General features: G+C 42.3%; 1 protein-coding gene across 2 annotated transcripts in view; it reads left to right on the top strand.

The window, feature by feature from the left end:
- WDFY3 (WD repeat and FYVE domain containing 3) overlaps window positions 1-12,082 on the top strand; it is a 232,575-nt gene extending 220,493 nt beyond the window's left edge. For both annotated transcript variants that reach the window (XM_082652754.1, XM_082652755.1), the window contains 5 exons: window positions 914-1,010; window positions 3,279-3,602; window positions 4,218-4,329; window positions 4,781-4,978; window positions 8,681-12,082. In XM_082652754.1, coding sequence (XP_082508880.1) covers window positions 914-1,010; window positions 3,279-3,602; window positions 4,218-4,329; window positions 4,781-4,978; window positions 8,681-8,804 — 855 coding nt within the window. In that variant the 3' untranslated portion in view covers window positions 8,805-12,082. The remainder of the gene's footprint in view (window positions 1-913; window positions 1,011-3,278; window positions 3,603-4,217; window positions 4,330-4,780; window positions 4,979-8,680) is intronic.
- Window positions 12,083-12,762: the final 680 nt, after the last annotated feature.

A 12,762-nucleotide genomic window follows, 5' to 3' on the forward strand; every position in this document is an offset into this window, starting at 1 on the left:
TCACTTAAACACGATTTCCATGTCACCTCGGGATTGCTAAAAATGTCACTTGCATAAGTATTGGCTTTTTAGCTTGTCAAACGGCTTCTTAGGGAAAACGGGGACTGTGTCTCCTCTACAGAGAATCACTGAGCTAGAAAATGCTTCCAGGGGCCTCAGGTCATCCATTCATTCCCTGTCTAGGATCCTGTATGATTTCACCTGAATCCTAGATACTTTATCCTTTTCTTAGTTTTCATGCCTTGGGCCTCTACCGAAAATGAAATCCACAGAGTATTTACCTTTGTAGCCTGTTCTAATATTTGGGTTTTTCTCTCGGGAGATTTTTCTTTGTGTCTTTCTTCATTAATTGCACTCTATAAAAGCAGAGAGCAGCTGGCTGCTGCCCTTGTAATCACAGTCACATGCTGAGCAACGATGAGGCCATCGGCCAATCCCACGCCACACCCTGCACCTCAGACAGCAGGCACACCCTAAAGTCTGCAGAGCAGCATTCCACATTACCCCATCTGTGGGGCATCGTGAAGAGCTCCGTAGCCAAATATGTCTGGGGATCCTGCTTCCTGTATGCCTTCTTGGAGATCTAGAGTATATGTTAGTATATGCAAGGTTCTTTGTCAGAACCAAAGACGTGTACTTAGTTGAACTATGTTTTTGAAATCTCTTTGACCCCAGTCCTTTTCTGTCAACCATGAAACACCCACTCATATCTCATGGAACACGGTTTGGGGAGAACTGTTTATTTGTAAGCAGTCCCTGCCACATTTTTCAAGATACAGGGAAATTAACTATACACAATAATAGGAATTAAGTTATCTGTTTAACCCTGCGAACCAATCTTCATCCAGTAACTGGTAAATTGTTTCTGTAATCAGTTCAACTGTTTTTCATTTCCATACTTACTTAAATTCAGTTTTGGAGAATGGAATTTTTGCAAGTTCCTGAAACACCAGCTCCTGAGACTGTTGAAGTCCTAGAAATGCAGGAAGACTGTCCAGAAGCACAAATAGGTATTTAATACTTTCTAAAAAGTTTTTCAATAGTTTTCATGTTTCTTTTTTTTTAAGTCATTATGCGTAAACTTACATCAACCAAGATAAGCAAGAGCCTGAGGCTGGGCGTTGCTGTCAGAAGCAGGATCACTGCCTAGTAAGCCAGCTGAGCAGGCATGCAAAGTTCTGTGTGGTTCACCAGGCAGCAACCCTTGTGGTAGTGTCTTTGTGGTCGGCTTCCACATCCCATAATAAATACAGTTACAAGCTTCCTGGAATACCAGAGGCTTGGGCTTTCAGTTCTGAAAAATACAAAGCAGATCCAGAGGGCACAGTGTTGGATGAGTCAGAGGGCCACACCTCAGTCCCACATCTGTCTCACCCTTCACTTGAACAGCTCCCTATGAGTGACAGGGCAGTATCGTGTTTGTAAACTATTCACAGAGGCAGACCAGGGTCCACGCCCTGGACCTGCTCAAGAAGAACATTCATCAAACAGAAACTTGGTGATCTGTATTCTGCTATCTGTTATTTGTGAAGCACTTTAAAATTTTCCCGTGAAATATAAAGATAGATTATATTTATGCAGAATGTTTGGAAACAATGCCAGAGAATCAGGCTAAGATGTGCTTTGGGTTACTGAATTCCAGAGAAGTTACCCCTCATCAATTTAGAACAGTTGGTGTAAGACACTTCATAGAAAGGAACAGGGTTTTTTTTTTTTTAAGTTCAACCTCTAAATCGTCTCTCCATGGTTAATTTTTGTACACTGGGAATTCAGCGTGAATTTGACGATGTGAGGGAGTTGTTAAGGAAAAAGGCTCATTATCAGAGAGACACAAATCCCCTGCCCTTGTAAGCTGAAAGTAGTCTTTACTTTCTTTGCCAGAACCGGTGGACAGAACATTTTAAAGCTTGTATTACTTTAATGCATGTAAATTTCCATAGTCAAATGTAGCTCCACTGAGAAAGTCATCTGGGCATTTGGGGACCTAAAAATTCAGTTCAATTCAGTTAGTATTTGGGGGTTAATAGCTATTGTGTGTCAGACATTGGATTGTGTGGTCCAGTGAGAAGTGGGTCCCTTCCCTTCCTTTTAACAAAGCGTGTTAAGTAGATAACAGCGAAAGATGAATAAGAGAGATAGAAGAAGGGGTTGGATTTGGGGAGGAGAGACATTTGTATGTCTTCGTCTTCCTTATGTTTCACACTGTGGACGAAGTTTGGCAGAAGCGGCAGAGGGGAGAGCAGCCCACAGGAAGGAATGACTTGGGACGGTGTCGAAGTGGTGGGACTTGAGGACAGTGGCCTGGGTGAAAGGGAAGATAAGCTAATGGTTCTCTGGAAATCAAAGCTGCTTCAAAGACTGCTGTTTGAAGACTTTCATGATCATAAGCCAAATTAAGTATTTGTCTTGCTAAAAAATATTTGTAGTGGGCTGGTGCTTGCTCACTTGTTCTTGCTCTCCTTTTTTCCAGTTACATATATTTATTTCCCATAAATTTTCCCTGCAGTAGACTTTACTGCAAGGGAATTGAGATGAAGAAATGCACAGTAACAATGGAAAGAGGAGGAAGAACAAAACTCTAAATTAAAGCTTACATCCACAGTTCGTTCATCTATGTTGTCATTTATATTGACTGCTGTATGGAAGGCACTGTGCTTGGGACCCCTTCTCTCCAACTGACCACTGTGTTGTAGAAAGAATGACGGAAAGTAATAGTTTGGGGTGAAAATTTTAAATATGTGAGAGCCATACAGCTGTTAAAGGAGTCCAGAAGAGAGAGTTACTTTCTGTTGCAGGAACCAGGTAAGATTTTAGAGAAAGAAGTATTTAAGCTGTGCTTTCAAAGATAGGTAACATCGGAACACACAGAGATTGGGAAGGTGAGTCTAGGTAGGGCCAACCCGAGTGTGCAAAATTAGCTCTACAGAGGAGCAGCCAGGCTGCGTGGAGAGCAGAGTTGGCACCATCCAGCTGAACTGTGGTAGAAATGTGAGGCAGGTAGTGAGAATCCACAAAGGCAGGTTTGGGCCAGATTGTGAAAGAATGAATGCCAAGCTAAGGATTTTGGCCAGAAGCATTCTGTGAACTCCGGAATTCTACCGTTTTGATATCTGTACCTAGCTGGAAATTCTGGCAATTTATTTTCTCTTACTGTAATATTGAGCTTAAAATAGTATGTCTCTTGTGTCTTAACTAGTAGAGGAAAAATACCAACGGGACAACGCTGGGTCTAACTCTAATGTGTGTGTGTTCTCTAATTCTCCCACCGCAATACCCAGGGCCAGAAGCCCAGGAAGAGGACAGCAGCGACTCCGAAGCAGATGAGCAGAGCATCATCCAGGACCCCGGGGACACTCCCAGCCAGCCCAGCAGCACCAGCCACAGGCCCCGGGCGGCCTCCTGCCGAGCCACAGCCACCTGGTGTAATGACAGTGGCTCCGATGACTCCAGGCGCTGGTCCGACCAGCTCAGCCTCGATGAGAAAGACGGCTTCGTATTTGTGAACTATTCAGAGGGCCAGACCAGACCTCACCTGCAGGCTCCCCTTAATCACCCCCACCCCAATCCCGCTGAAGCGCGGAATTTCAGCAGATTGAAGCCCGGTAACTTGAAGCCTGGTGTCTGTTTCTCACCTCTTGTGGGTGGCGCGAGGGTTGGTGGACGGAGGCAGTGAGCTGTAGCTCTCCCTTGCCCCATTCCTGTGACAAAGACCCCCCACAAAGAGGGCCTCAAGTTTCTTCTTGTGTAAGGCAGACTTAAAGGCCCTTGGGCATTCTCTCCTACCATGGTGTTTGCAATACGTTGGGCATTTTTTAAAGAATAACACCTCAGACCAAAACTTAGTTCATTCACAGATTATGAAAGCCTTTGAAAATGGGCAAGCTGTTGATTATAGATAAATAGATAAAATTGTATTCACGGGTAACTTTGCCTATGATAGAGTTGGGGCAGGGTCCTCAACCGGAGAAATTGTGTCTTCTTGCACTGAGGATTTCCCCTTCTCCGTGTGTGTCTTTGTGAAGGCCTGAACTGGTCCATGGTCAGTGTCAAGCCAGACTTCTGTGCCTCTAACTGAGGCAGCAGCTGCCAAGAACAGAGAGGCTGCCGGAGCTGTGTGTTGCAGCACCCTGACGTTTGAGGGCAGCGGGTTAGGGTGCACCTAACAAACGCTGGCTCCCCTCACTTTGTCAGTCACACGTCGCACTTTTCCACCCCAGGGTACCGGTGGGAACGGCAGCTGGTGTTCAGGAGTAAGCTGACTATGCACACGGCCTTTGACCGGAAGGACAACGCACACCCGGCCGAGATCACTGCCCTGGGCGTCTCCAAGTAAGTGTCCAAGCTCTTTCGGCCACTCTTCCCCACGGGGCCATTTGCTCAGCCTGGGCGCACACACTCAGGCAGTCTCTGGGAGCACAGGTTTCATCTGCATCATCATGTGTGGCTCCAACAGACGAATCAGAAGAAGAAACCTGCCGGTGTGTGGATTTCACTTCCGAATGTCAAAAACCAAAAAGCTTTGCCTTCAAAAAAAAAATAAAACAAAAACGAAAACTTCACCTTCTGTGTTCTTCAAAGGTACGGCACGGTTCGATTCCAGGGGAGCTGAAACGGAAGCGTACATTCGGGCTCAGTCCCATTTTTGTCCCTTTGCACGCACGACCCCCTCCCCAGCGCACACGCCCCCTGGGAACTGGCGTCACCGGAAGCTCTCCGGCCGCATGGCGGGGCCGGGGGCCGGGGCCTTCCATGCGGTGACTCTGCGTCGTGTCTCCTGCAGGGACCACAGTAGGATCCTCGTGGGCGATAGTCGAGGCCGGGTTTTCAGCTGGTCTGTGAGTGACCAGCCGGGCCGTTCCGCCGCTGACCACTGGGTGAAGGACGAAGGAGGGGACAGCTGTTCGGGCTGCTCCGTGCGGTTTTCTCTCACGGAAAGACGGCACCATTGCAGGAACTGCGGTCAGCTCTTCTGCCAGAAGTAAGATGAGATACAAGCTTCCTGAGTGTCTGTGGGTTAAGCTCTGAGGATGTGCGTTATGCCCATACGCTGTGTCTGTCTAAACCAGCCTTCACTTCCTCCTTGTTCTTTTTTACTGCCATTGTGAAATATTTGTCACATTGGAAAATACAGAGGTAATCATCACAAACACATGGCCACCCGTGACTCAGGCTGGGAAGGTGCTAACATTTGATCACATTTGCATATAAAACAGTACAGATTCATTTTAGGTCCTCTCTTCACCCTCACCCATCACACCCTCTTCTCCATGTGTTTTTACTTTGAGTGCATACGTTGTGTTCATAGATAACACTATATTATTGTTTATTGTGTTTTCAGTTTTACATAAATGTAGCATACTGTCTGTACCCCTCCGTAACTTTTTTTTTTTTTTTACTCAACATTGTTTTTGAAATTCATTCACATAAATAACTATTATTCTAATAATTTCATCTTAACTGCTGTCATATTTTTTGTATGAATATATCAGTATTTATCTCCTTCCCTTTTGATGGACTGTTAAAGGATTTTCTTTCATTTTATCAGTACTACAAACAATGCTGCAATGCACACCCGTATAAATGCCCTCTTAATACACAAGCCAGAGTTTCCCTAGAGGAGATACCACAGAACGGACTTGAAGATGGTAGACATACTCGTGAGCTTAACTAGTTATTCAAAATACTCTCCAGAACAGTAGTGCTAGTTTACTCCACCGCCAGCAGGATATGCAAATTCTCCCTGTTCTTATTCACAACTGGTATTGCCAAACTTTTCCACTTTTGCCAATCTGATAGCCAGTAGTGCTTTGTTGTTTTAACTTGCAGTGCTTCTGAGGTTGAACATCTTTTCATATGCTTATTGCCAGTTTGAGTTTCCTCTTGGGTAACTTGGCCCAGTTTCCTTTTGCGTTTGCTCTTCGATTTTTTTCCCCCTACTTGAGGAGTTGTTTTATGTATTCTGGGCTCTAATCCTTTGTCTTTCACATGTCTTGCAGATACCTTCTGCCAGTCTGTGGCTTGTGTTTTAACTTTATGTATGTTTTTTCTGTCACACAAGTTTTTAATTTTGATGTAGTAGCATGTATTGCTTTTTATGACTTTTGCTGTTTTTTGGTCTTAAAAAATCTTTCCCTGTCCTGTGGTCATAAAGATAGCCTTATTTATTTTCTTTTAAAAGTTTCAAAGTTTTGTTTTTCTTTTTTCTTTTTTTTTGGCTAATATGTGCAAAGCACCTGGTATTTATTTTTATTTTTTTATTCTTATTTTTTTAATTTATTCTTGGCTGCATTGGGTCTTCGTTGCTATGCACGGGCTTTCTGTAGTTGTGGCAGGCTGGGGCTACTCTTTGTTGCGGTTCGCGGGCTTCTAATTGCGGTGGCTTCTTTTGTTGCAGAGCACCGGCTCGAGGCACGCAGGGTTCAGTAGTTGTGGCACTCGGGCTGCTCAGTAGTTGTGGCTCTCGGGCGCTAGAGCACAGGCTCAGTAGTTGTGGCGCACACTGGCTTAGTTGCCCTACAGCATGTGGGATCTTCCCGGACCAGGGCTCGAACCCATGTCCCCTGCATTGGCAGGCAGATCCTTAACCACTGCGCCACCAGGGAAGTCCTCAAAGTTTTGTTTTTCATGTTGAGGTCTTTAGGTCCAAATCCATTTGGAATTTATTTGAGAGTATGACATGGGGTGGGGATCACTTATATTTCCCCAGTATGAAGAGTCAGCTGTCCCATCACCATTGATTTGGATACCTTCTCTGTTATACCCTGGGGTCCCACATATGCATGTACAGTCCTTTCCATGGCAGACAACAGAAAAGATCCCATGGGCAGTACCCTCTAATGCTTATATTGCCTTACTAGAGAGATGCTTTCACAGAAAACGCAAATTATATCATTGCTTCTGAGTTAGTTATTGAGGGGCATTGGCTTATTGGAAAGGGGGTGGCCTTGGGTTTACACTGACAAATGCTCCCTGGGCTGCTGTCCATTGTGCCATCTCAGGCACATTACTAACCTCTCTGAGCTTCAGTTTCTTCATCTGTAAAATGTGGATAATTACACCTGCCCAACAGAGGTGTTGAGAGAATTAAATGAAATTGTGTATGAGTTTTGTAAAGCACCAGGTGCAAAGTCTGGTGATATAGGTGTTCAGTAAGAAGTGTTATTATAATTATTAATTTTTTTCAGACTAATGTCTTCCTTTTCTCCTGGGAAGTCTTATTCAAGATGAAGCAGCAGAATGTTGCTGCCAGCCGTTTCTTATAGGAATTTCTATGAGGCTGGCAGAGGATTCTGTCTTGCGGTCCTGTGCTTTGAGACACCCACTCTGTAAAGCCTAGTGATCTGATAATTTCTTTTTTTTTTTAATGTTTATTTAGTTAGTTAGTTATTTGATTGCACCGGGTCTTAATTGTGGCAGGCAGGCTCCTTAGTTGCAGCACGTGGGCTCCTTAGTTGCAGCTCACCACCTCCTTAGTTGTGGCATGCAAGCTCCTAGTTGCAGCATGCATATGGGATCTAGTTCCCTGACCAGGGATTGAACCAGGGCCCCCTGCTTCGGGAGCACAGAGTCTTAACCACTGTGCCACCAGGGAAGTCCCCAATCTAATAATTTCTGATAGTCAGCACCTCCATTTGCATGCTGGCACACATCTGTTCTTTATAGAGTTTAATTTGTAAAGTACTGTTTAAATGTAGGTAATTCTTTAAATTAGCTATTGCTCTCAAATGTGGGAGGGAGGCTTTATTTGAAATACAAACCAAACAAGTGATTGATGATGACAGAGCAGGCACAGAAGGAATGCTGTCCAGGAGGGCGTAGCTCTACCGTGATCTTTGTGCCCTTCTGTTGCTGAGGGAGCTTGCCAGCCTTCATTCTTGAGGGTCTCCTCAAAGTCCAGTTCTTTAAACCCCCTAGGCTGCTTGCACTTCATGTATTCTCTGGCTACTTTTACTGGTCTAATGGAAGAAATAAAACTGTTTCAGTCTTATGAAGAGCCAAGGTCAAAGTGATGAAGTGCCACACCCAAGGTCATACCCTGCCTTAGGCTGGGAATAGGAGTGCTTTCTATGAAGGACTCTGACATCGCTAAGTATAGTCCACTTCAGGGAATTCTGTCAAGATAAACAGAAAATGAGAAAATTTGGGCCAGACAGAAAAGCCAAACTACCTGTTTAAGAAATGACTGAGGAGTGAACCAAAGTGTTTAAAAGCCCAAAGGAAGTTGATAGTGACCAAAGTGTCTTTTGAAATGGGTGGTAAGTCCTCTCTTGCCAAGAGAAAAAAGGCTCCAAGTAAAGACATTGGCATACTGCCCAAGTTTATAGGGCATGAGGAAGAATGCATTTCCATCCTGCACAGGAAGAGTAGCCTCATAGATGTTCACTTCCTTGGCTTCATCCTGTAGAAAAATCTTTTTTTTTTTTTTTTAAATTCTCTGCAGTCAAATAAATGGTTTAATGTTACTTTTTTTCATAGAATGACACAAATAATACAGCACTCATTTTGGTCCTTGGTCAAACCACATGACCCAAACCAGTATGGCTCTGGGCATTCTTCTGGCCCCATACAGTCTTGGGTGTTATACTGCAAGCTGTCCATTCAGATTTTAATTTCGTGTTTCTGAGCCCAGTGATCAAACATGGAGAAGACCCATAACTACCTCATTTTGCCTTTCCTTTAGGTGCAGCCGATTTCAGTCAGAAATCAAACGCTTGAAAATCTCATCCCCGGTACGTGTTTGTCAGAACTGTTATTACAATTTACAGCATGAGAGAGGTTCAGAAGATGGGCCTCGAAATTGCTGAAGATTCAACAAGCCGATTGGAGACCACGGTCTGTAGACCCCCTTCCCTATTCCCCTGTCACAACTCGCAGCTCGGAAGGCATCAAAACAGTCTCCGTTTACACATCTCTTCATACCACGTGTTTGAAGTGTGGGATTCAAAGGGAACATTGAATAAACGGGTGTAGAGTACAGTCATGGGGCAGACACTATTCAGGTGAACAGCACAAGAAGAATACAAGGTGGTTCCTAGGAGCAACATTTCAATATCCGATTCTCCCTTAACAATAGCTGTCTCCAAGAGAAAATCCTCATGTATTAACTGCCCTTTTCTTGCATCTCATTTTTGTAGAGCTCCTCATCCTTATTTGGAAAAACCAACGACTACAAAAAAAAAAAAAAAAAAAAAGGCTTTTAGAAAATAGTTGTAAATCTGACTTCTTTGCAAGTAACTGTGTATATTGTAAATAGGTACAAAGGCCTTTTTTCTAAATAAGGACTTAACTGCCTGTAACATGAGACTTCAAACTAAACCACTAACTCAATGAAATACGTATGGTTTGTCTGACATTGCTTACCAATTAATTATAAATATGTTTTATTTTTTAATCCTCAAAGACGTTATCTGTGGTCTTTCCGCCCCCCCCCTTTCAAACCCAGCCCATGTGCCTGATGTCATTTCTTTCAAGTTGCCCGCAGTATCTCCACTTAACCTAAGCTAGTAACCAAAACAGTGTCATGTGGACCTTCTTTAGGAAACAGTGTGGGAGAATAAGAGTCTGGTCATGAGATACCCTGGAAATCTTTGGGCATGTCATACGTGGCTACATCTCACACGTGGCTACGCACCACCTCAGTGTTGTTCTAATGTCATAAGGCCCCTTGTAAACTTCTCTTTGGACTGCCCTTTGGTCATAGCGTCTCCTCTTAGCACTACATAGCGGTGGTCGGGCAATCGACGCAGTGCAGGAAACAGCCCTGCCTCAGCTAATGGAAACATATTTGCATGTAACCCACTTTAACTTCTCCTGCATAGAACATAAGAGGTATGTGTCTTTGGTGACACTAATGTTCTACTATAGCTTATTTTCAAAAAAGGGTTAAAAAAAGAAGTGTACAGAATTAACATATAAACCTTGTTGTAAAACTGAATCATGTCAGAACTGCTTATAATTAACCTTTACCATTTAATGCCATCTACCTGAAAACAGTGAGATTTATACTGTATCAATGTCTATTTTTTTGTTTTTGCTATGAATATAATTACAGTATTTTAATATTTAGTTATTTAATTTGTTCTAGTTGGATACAGAACACACAAATCCAGGGAGACTAAAGCTGGTGGGGGCTAAGAGATTAGTTTACAGAAAAAAAGCTTTGGTGGTGGGATTTTTTTAAATGTGTGTTATGTACATATATAAATATATATATATAAAACAAATGAAACAATTAATCTAGATTTTAACATTTTCAGATATTTAGTGATAATATTATGAACAATTCTAAAAGCCCTGTGATTTGGAAAATGTAGAAGCATTTATGGCCCAAGAAAGGAAGGAGAGGCCTTCACACCTCATGGAGTTATCATATGAAGGACAGCGGCTTTGGCTTTCCCGATTTTTCATCTTTAGGCCCTGGTGACAGGCACACTTATGCACTAAAATGCACATATATGCACATGCATTCAAAAATAGGCATTGGTACAATAGTAATCTTGTACCTAATGGGCTGAAACCAGCTTAAGAACAAATTTGTTCTTCCTGATAACTAGGTCTCCAAGAGAAAATATAAAGGCTGCTTTAGTGCCTTATGCTTACTAAATTTAAACCTTTATTTACCTAGGTTTGAGCCTACAGTCTATTTATGATTACATATCAAAATTGATTAAAACACTTCCATTTCTAAAAGTTCAAATATACTTGTTAATAAAAGGATTATTGGCATTAATACTTTAACTTGAAGAAAAGTTGTGTTCTGTTTTCCTTTCTGTGTCTCACTCCTCCCCACCTTCCTCTTCCCCCCTCACCTTCTTTCTTCAATTCTAATAAATAATGCTGGATGTTCAACAGTTGCAGGACTTGTGCTCTCACATAATCATGGGCTTTGCCCCTGTCCGGCCCTAGAGATGAGTTGTAGCAGTGTTATTCTACACTTTTTAAAAGAGGCGTCCTCCTTGTGTCCACAAACCATGTTTACCCCAAACCCAATGGCAGAGATGTTCTTTAAAGACTTGAATATATGAATGTCTGTATGTAGCTATTTAAAGGTTATTCCTCTATGTGATATGAAGTTATATGGGATGAACACTTTTAAACTTTCCAACACAACTTCCATAACTAGAAGGTGGAAACCAAAACCCTCATGATAGTATTTCCTCTGGCAGCTGGTGCTGTGGGCAACTGATTTGTTCAGTGGGTTTCTTTTCTTTTTGCTTTTAATGTAGAAATCACAAATCACTCACACATACAAGTACACTCACGTAAACTAATCGTTCCTCTGAATGTCCTTTGTTCCATGTAAATTTGTTTACCAACATATATTCTCAGCATGTACATCCACCTTTGTGTGGTCCATATTCTTTCTCTGAGAGTACCTCACAGGGCTTCTGCCTGATCTTTGTAGTTTGTCCATCCATCCATCCATCCATGTCCTCTAACATTCGTGTGTATTGTGCAACTGTAATGTCATGCTTTTGAAGAGAAGAATAGCTGCCCCTAGCAGCCATCCATCTGAATGATAGCAAAACACTCTAGATAAGTTATTTTGCACTTTCTTATGTATAAAGTTGGTAGAAACTTATTTTTCCTTTGTATCATTTAAATACATTTTGTTTTGGTAAATGAACTGTGTATAAAATATTTATGCCATTAAAACTGTTTTTAGAAAGTATTTTTAATTTCAGCAAGTTTGGTTACTTGTTGCATGACTATTAACACAGCTGACTTTTTGTGTCAGTGCAATGTATATTTTTTTGTCCTGTTATTAACTTGTAAGCCCTAGTAATGGCCAATTATTTGTACAGCAACAGAAGTAAATTGAAGATACTGGCTAAGACTGGATTGATTGTGGACTTTTGTACTATATTGCAGAATCCAATATCTGTTCTTTGGTGGTTATGTAAAAGGCCTGAAGAATTACTATCTAGTGTGCAATCTGTGATAACTGAATGTTCATTGTATATCTGTCTCTGATGCAAAAAGGTAGAGTAACACAATTACAATACATGATTAAATGCAATAGTCCAGATACTTTTTTTTTTCATTTCAAATAAATACCTACTATCTACCACCACCCCTTCTCACCCCCCTCCCAAAAAAAAAGAAAAGAAAAAGGAAAGTTTTTAAGCCAGCTCTTCAGGGGAGGAAAAACAAACAAAACAAAACTGAGGTCTAATAAAACTTTGTGTAGTTCTTTTCTAGTTGTGAATATATCTTTCAGAAGTGCCTGCTTAAAGTCTCTGCTTGCAGAGTTGTTGGCTGCTAGGGTCTGGTTCCAGTTCTAGTGCGATCCATCTTTAAAAACCAGGCTTTCTGCATCCTGAGCTTCCCAGTTGTGCTGGACTCCTGGGGCTGTGTGCACAGCCGCAGGGAGAGGCAAGTGGCTTCTGGGAGACACGACCCTCAGACTTGAATGGACCTGTGGAAAAGGACTGCATCGCATGGTTTGGGCTCCTTTTCCCTGAGCCTATTCTCTACCCATCATATTGTGGAAAGTAAGCAGTAATAAATTATACATCTAACTGTCTATTTCCCGCCCCTGCCATATTCACATCAGGAATACTCTGGTGTCCTGCCCCCCCTTTCTGGAAGCACAGTGCCCCACTGTCATTAGCTAGATAATTTGCCATTTCAGTCTTTGAGAGTGTTAGCAACTTACATCCGTTTTTATAGTTACTCACTTATTTGGTTTGAAAATTGACTTCCCAGAACAGGAGAATGTAGAAAACAATTTTTAAGTTTATTTAGGGTGCTTTAGTGATT

The sequence above is a fragment of the Grampus griseus genome (assembly GCF_964374135.1).
Source record: "Grampus griseus genome assembly, chromosome: 4".
Lineage (NCBI taxonomy): Eukaryota > Metazoa > Chordata > Mammalia > Artiodactyla > Delphinidae > Grampus > Grampus griseus.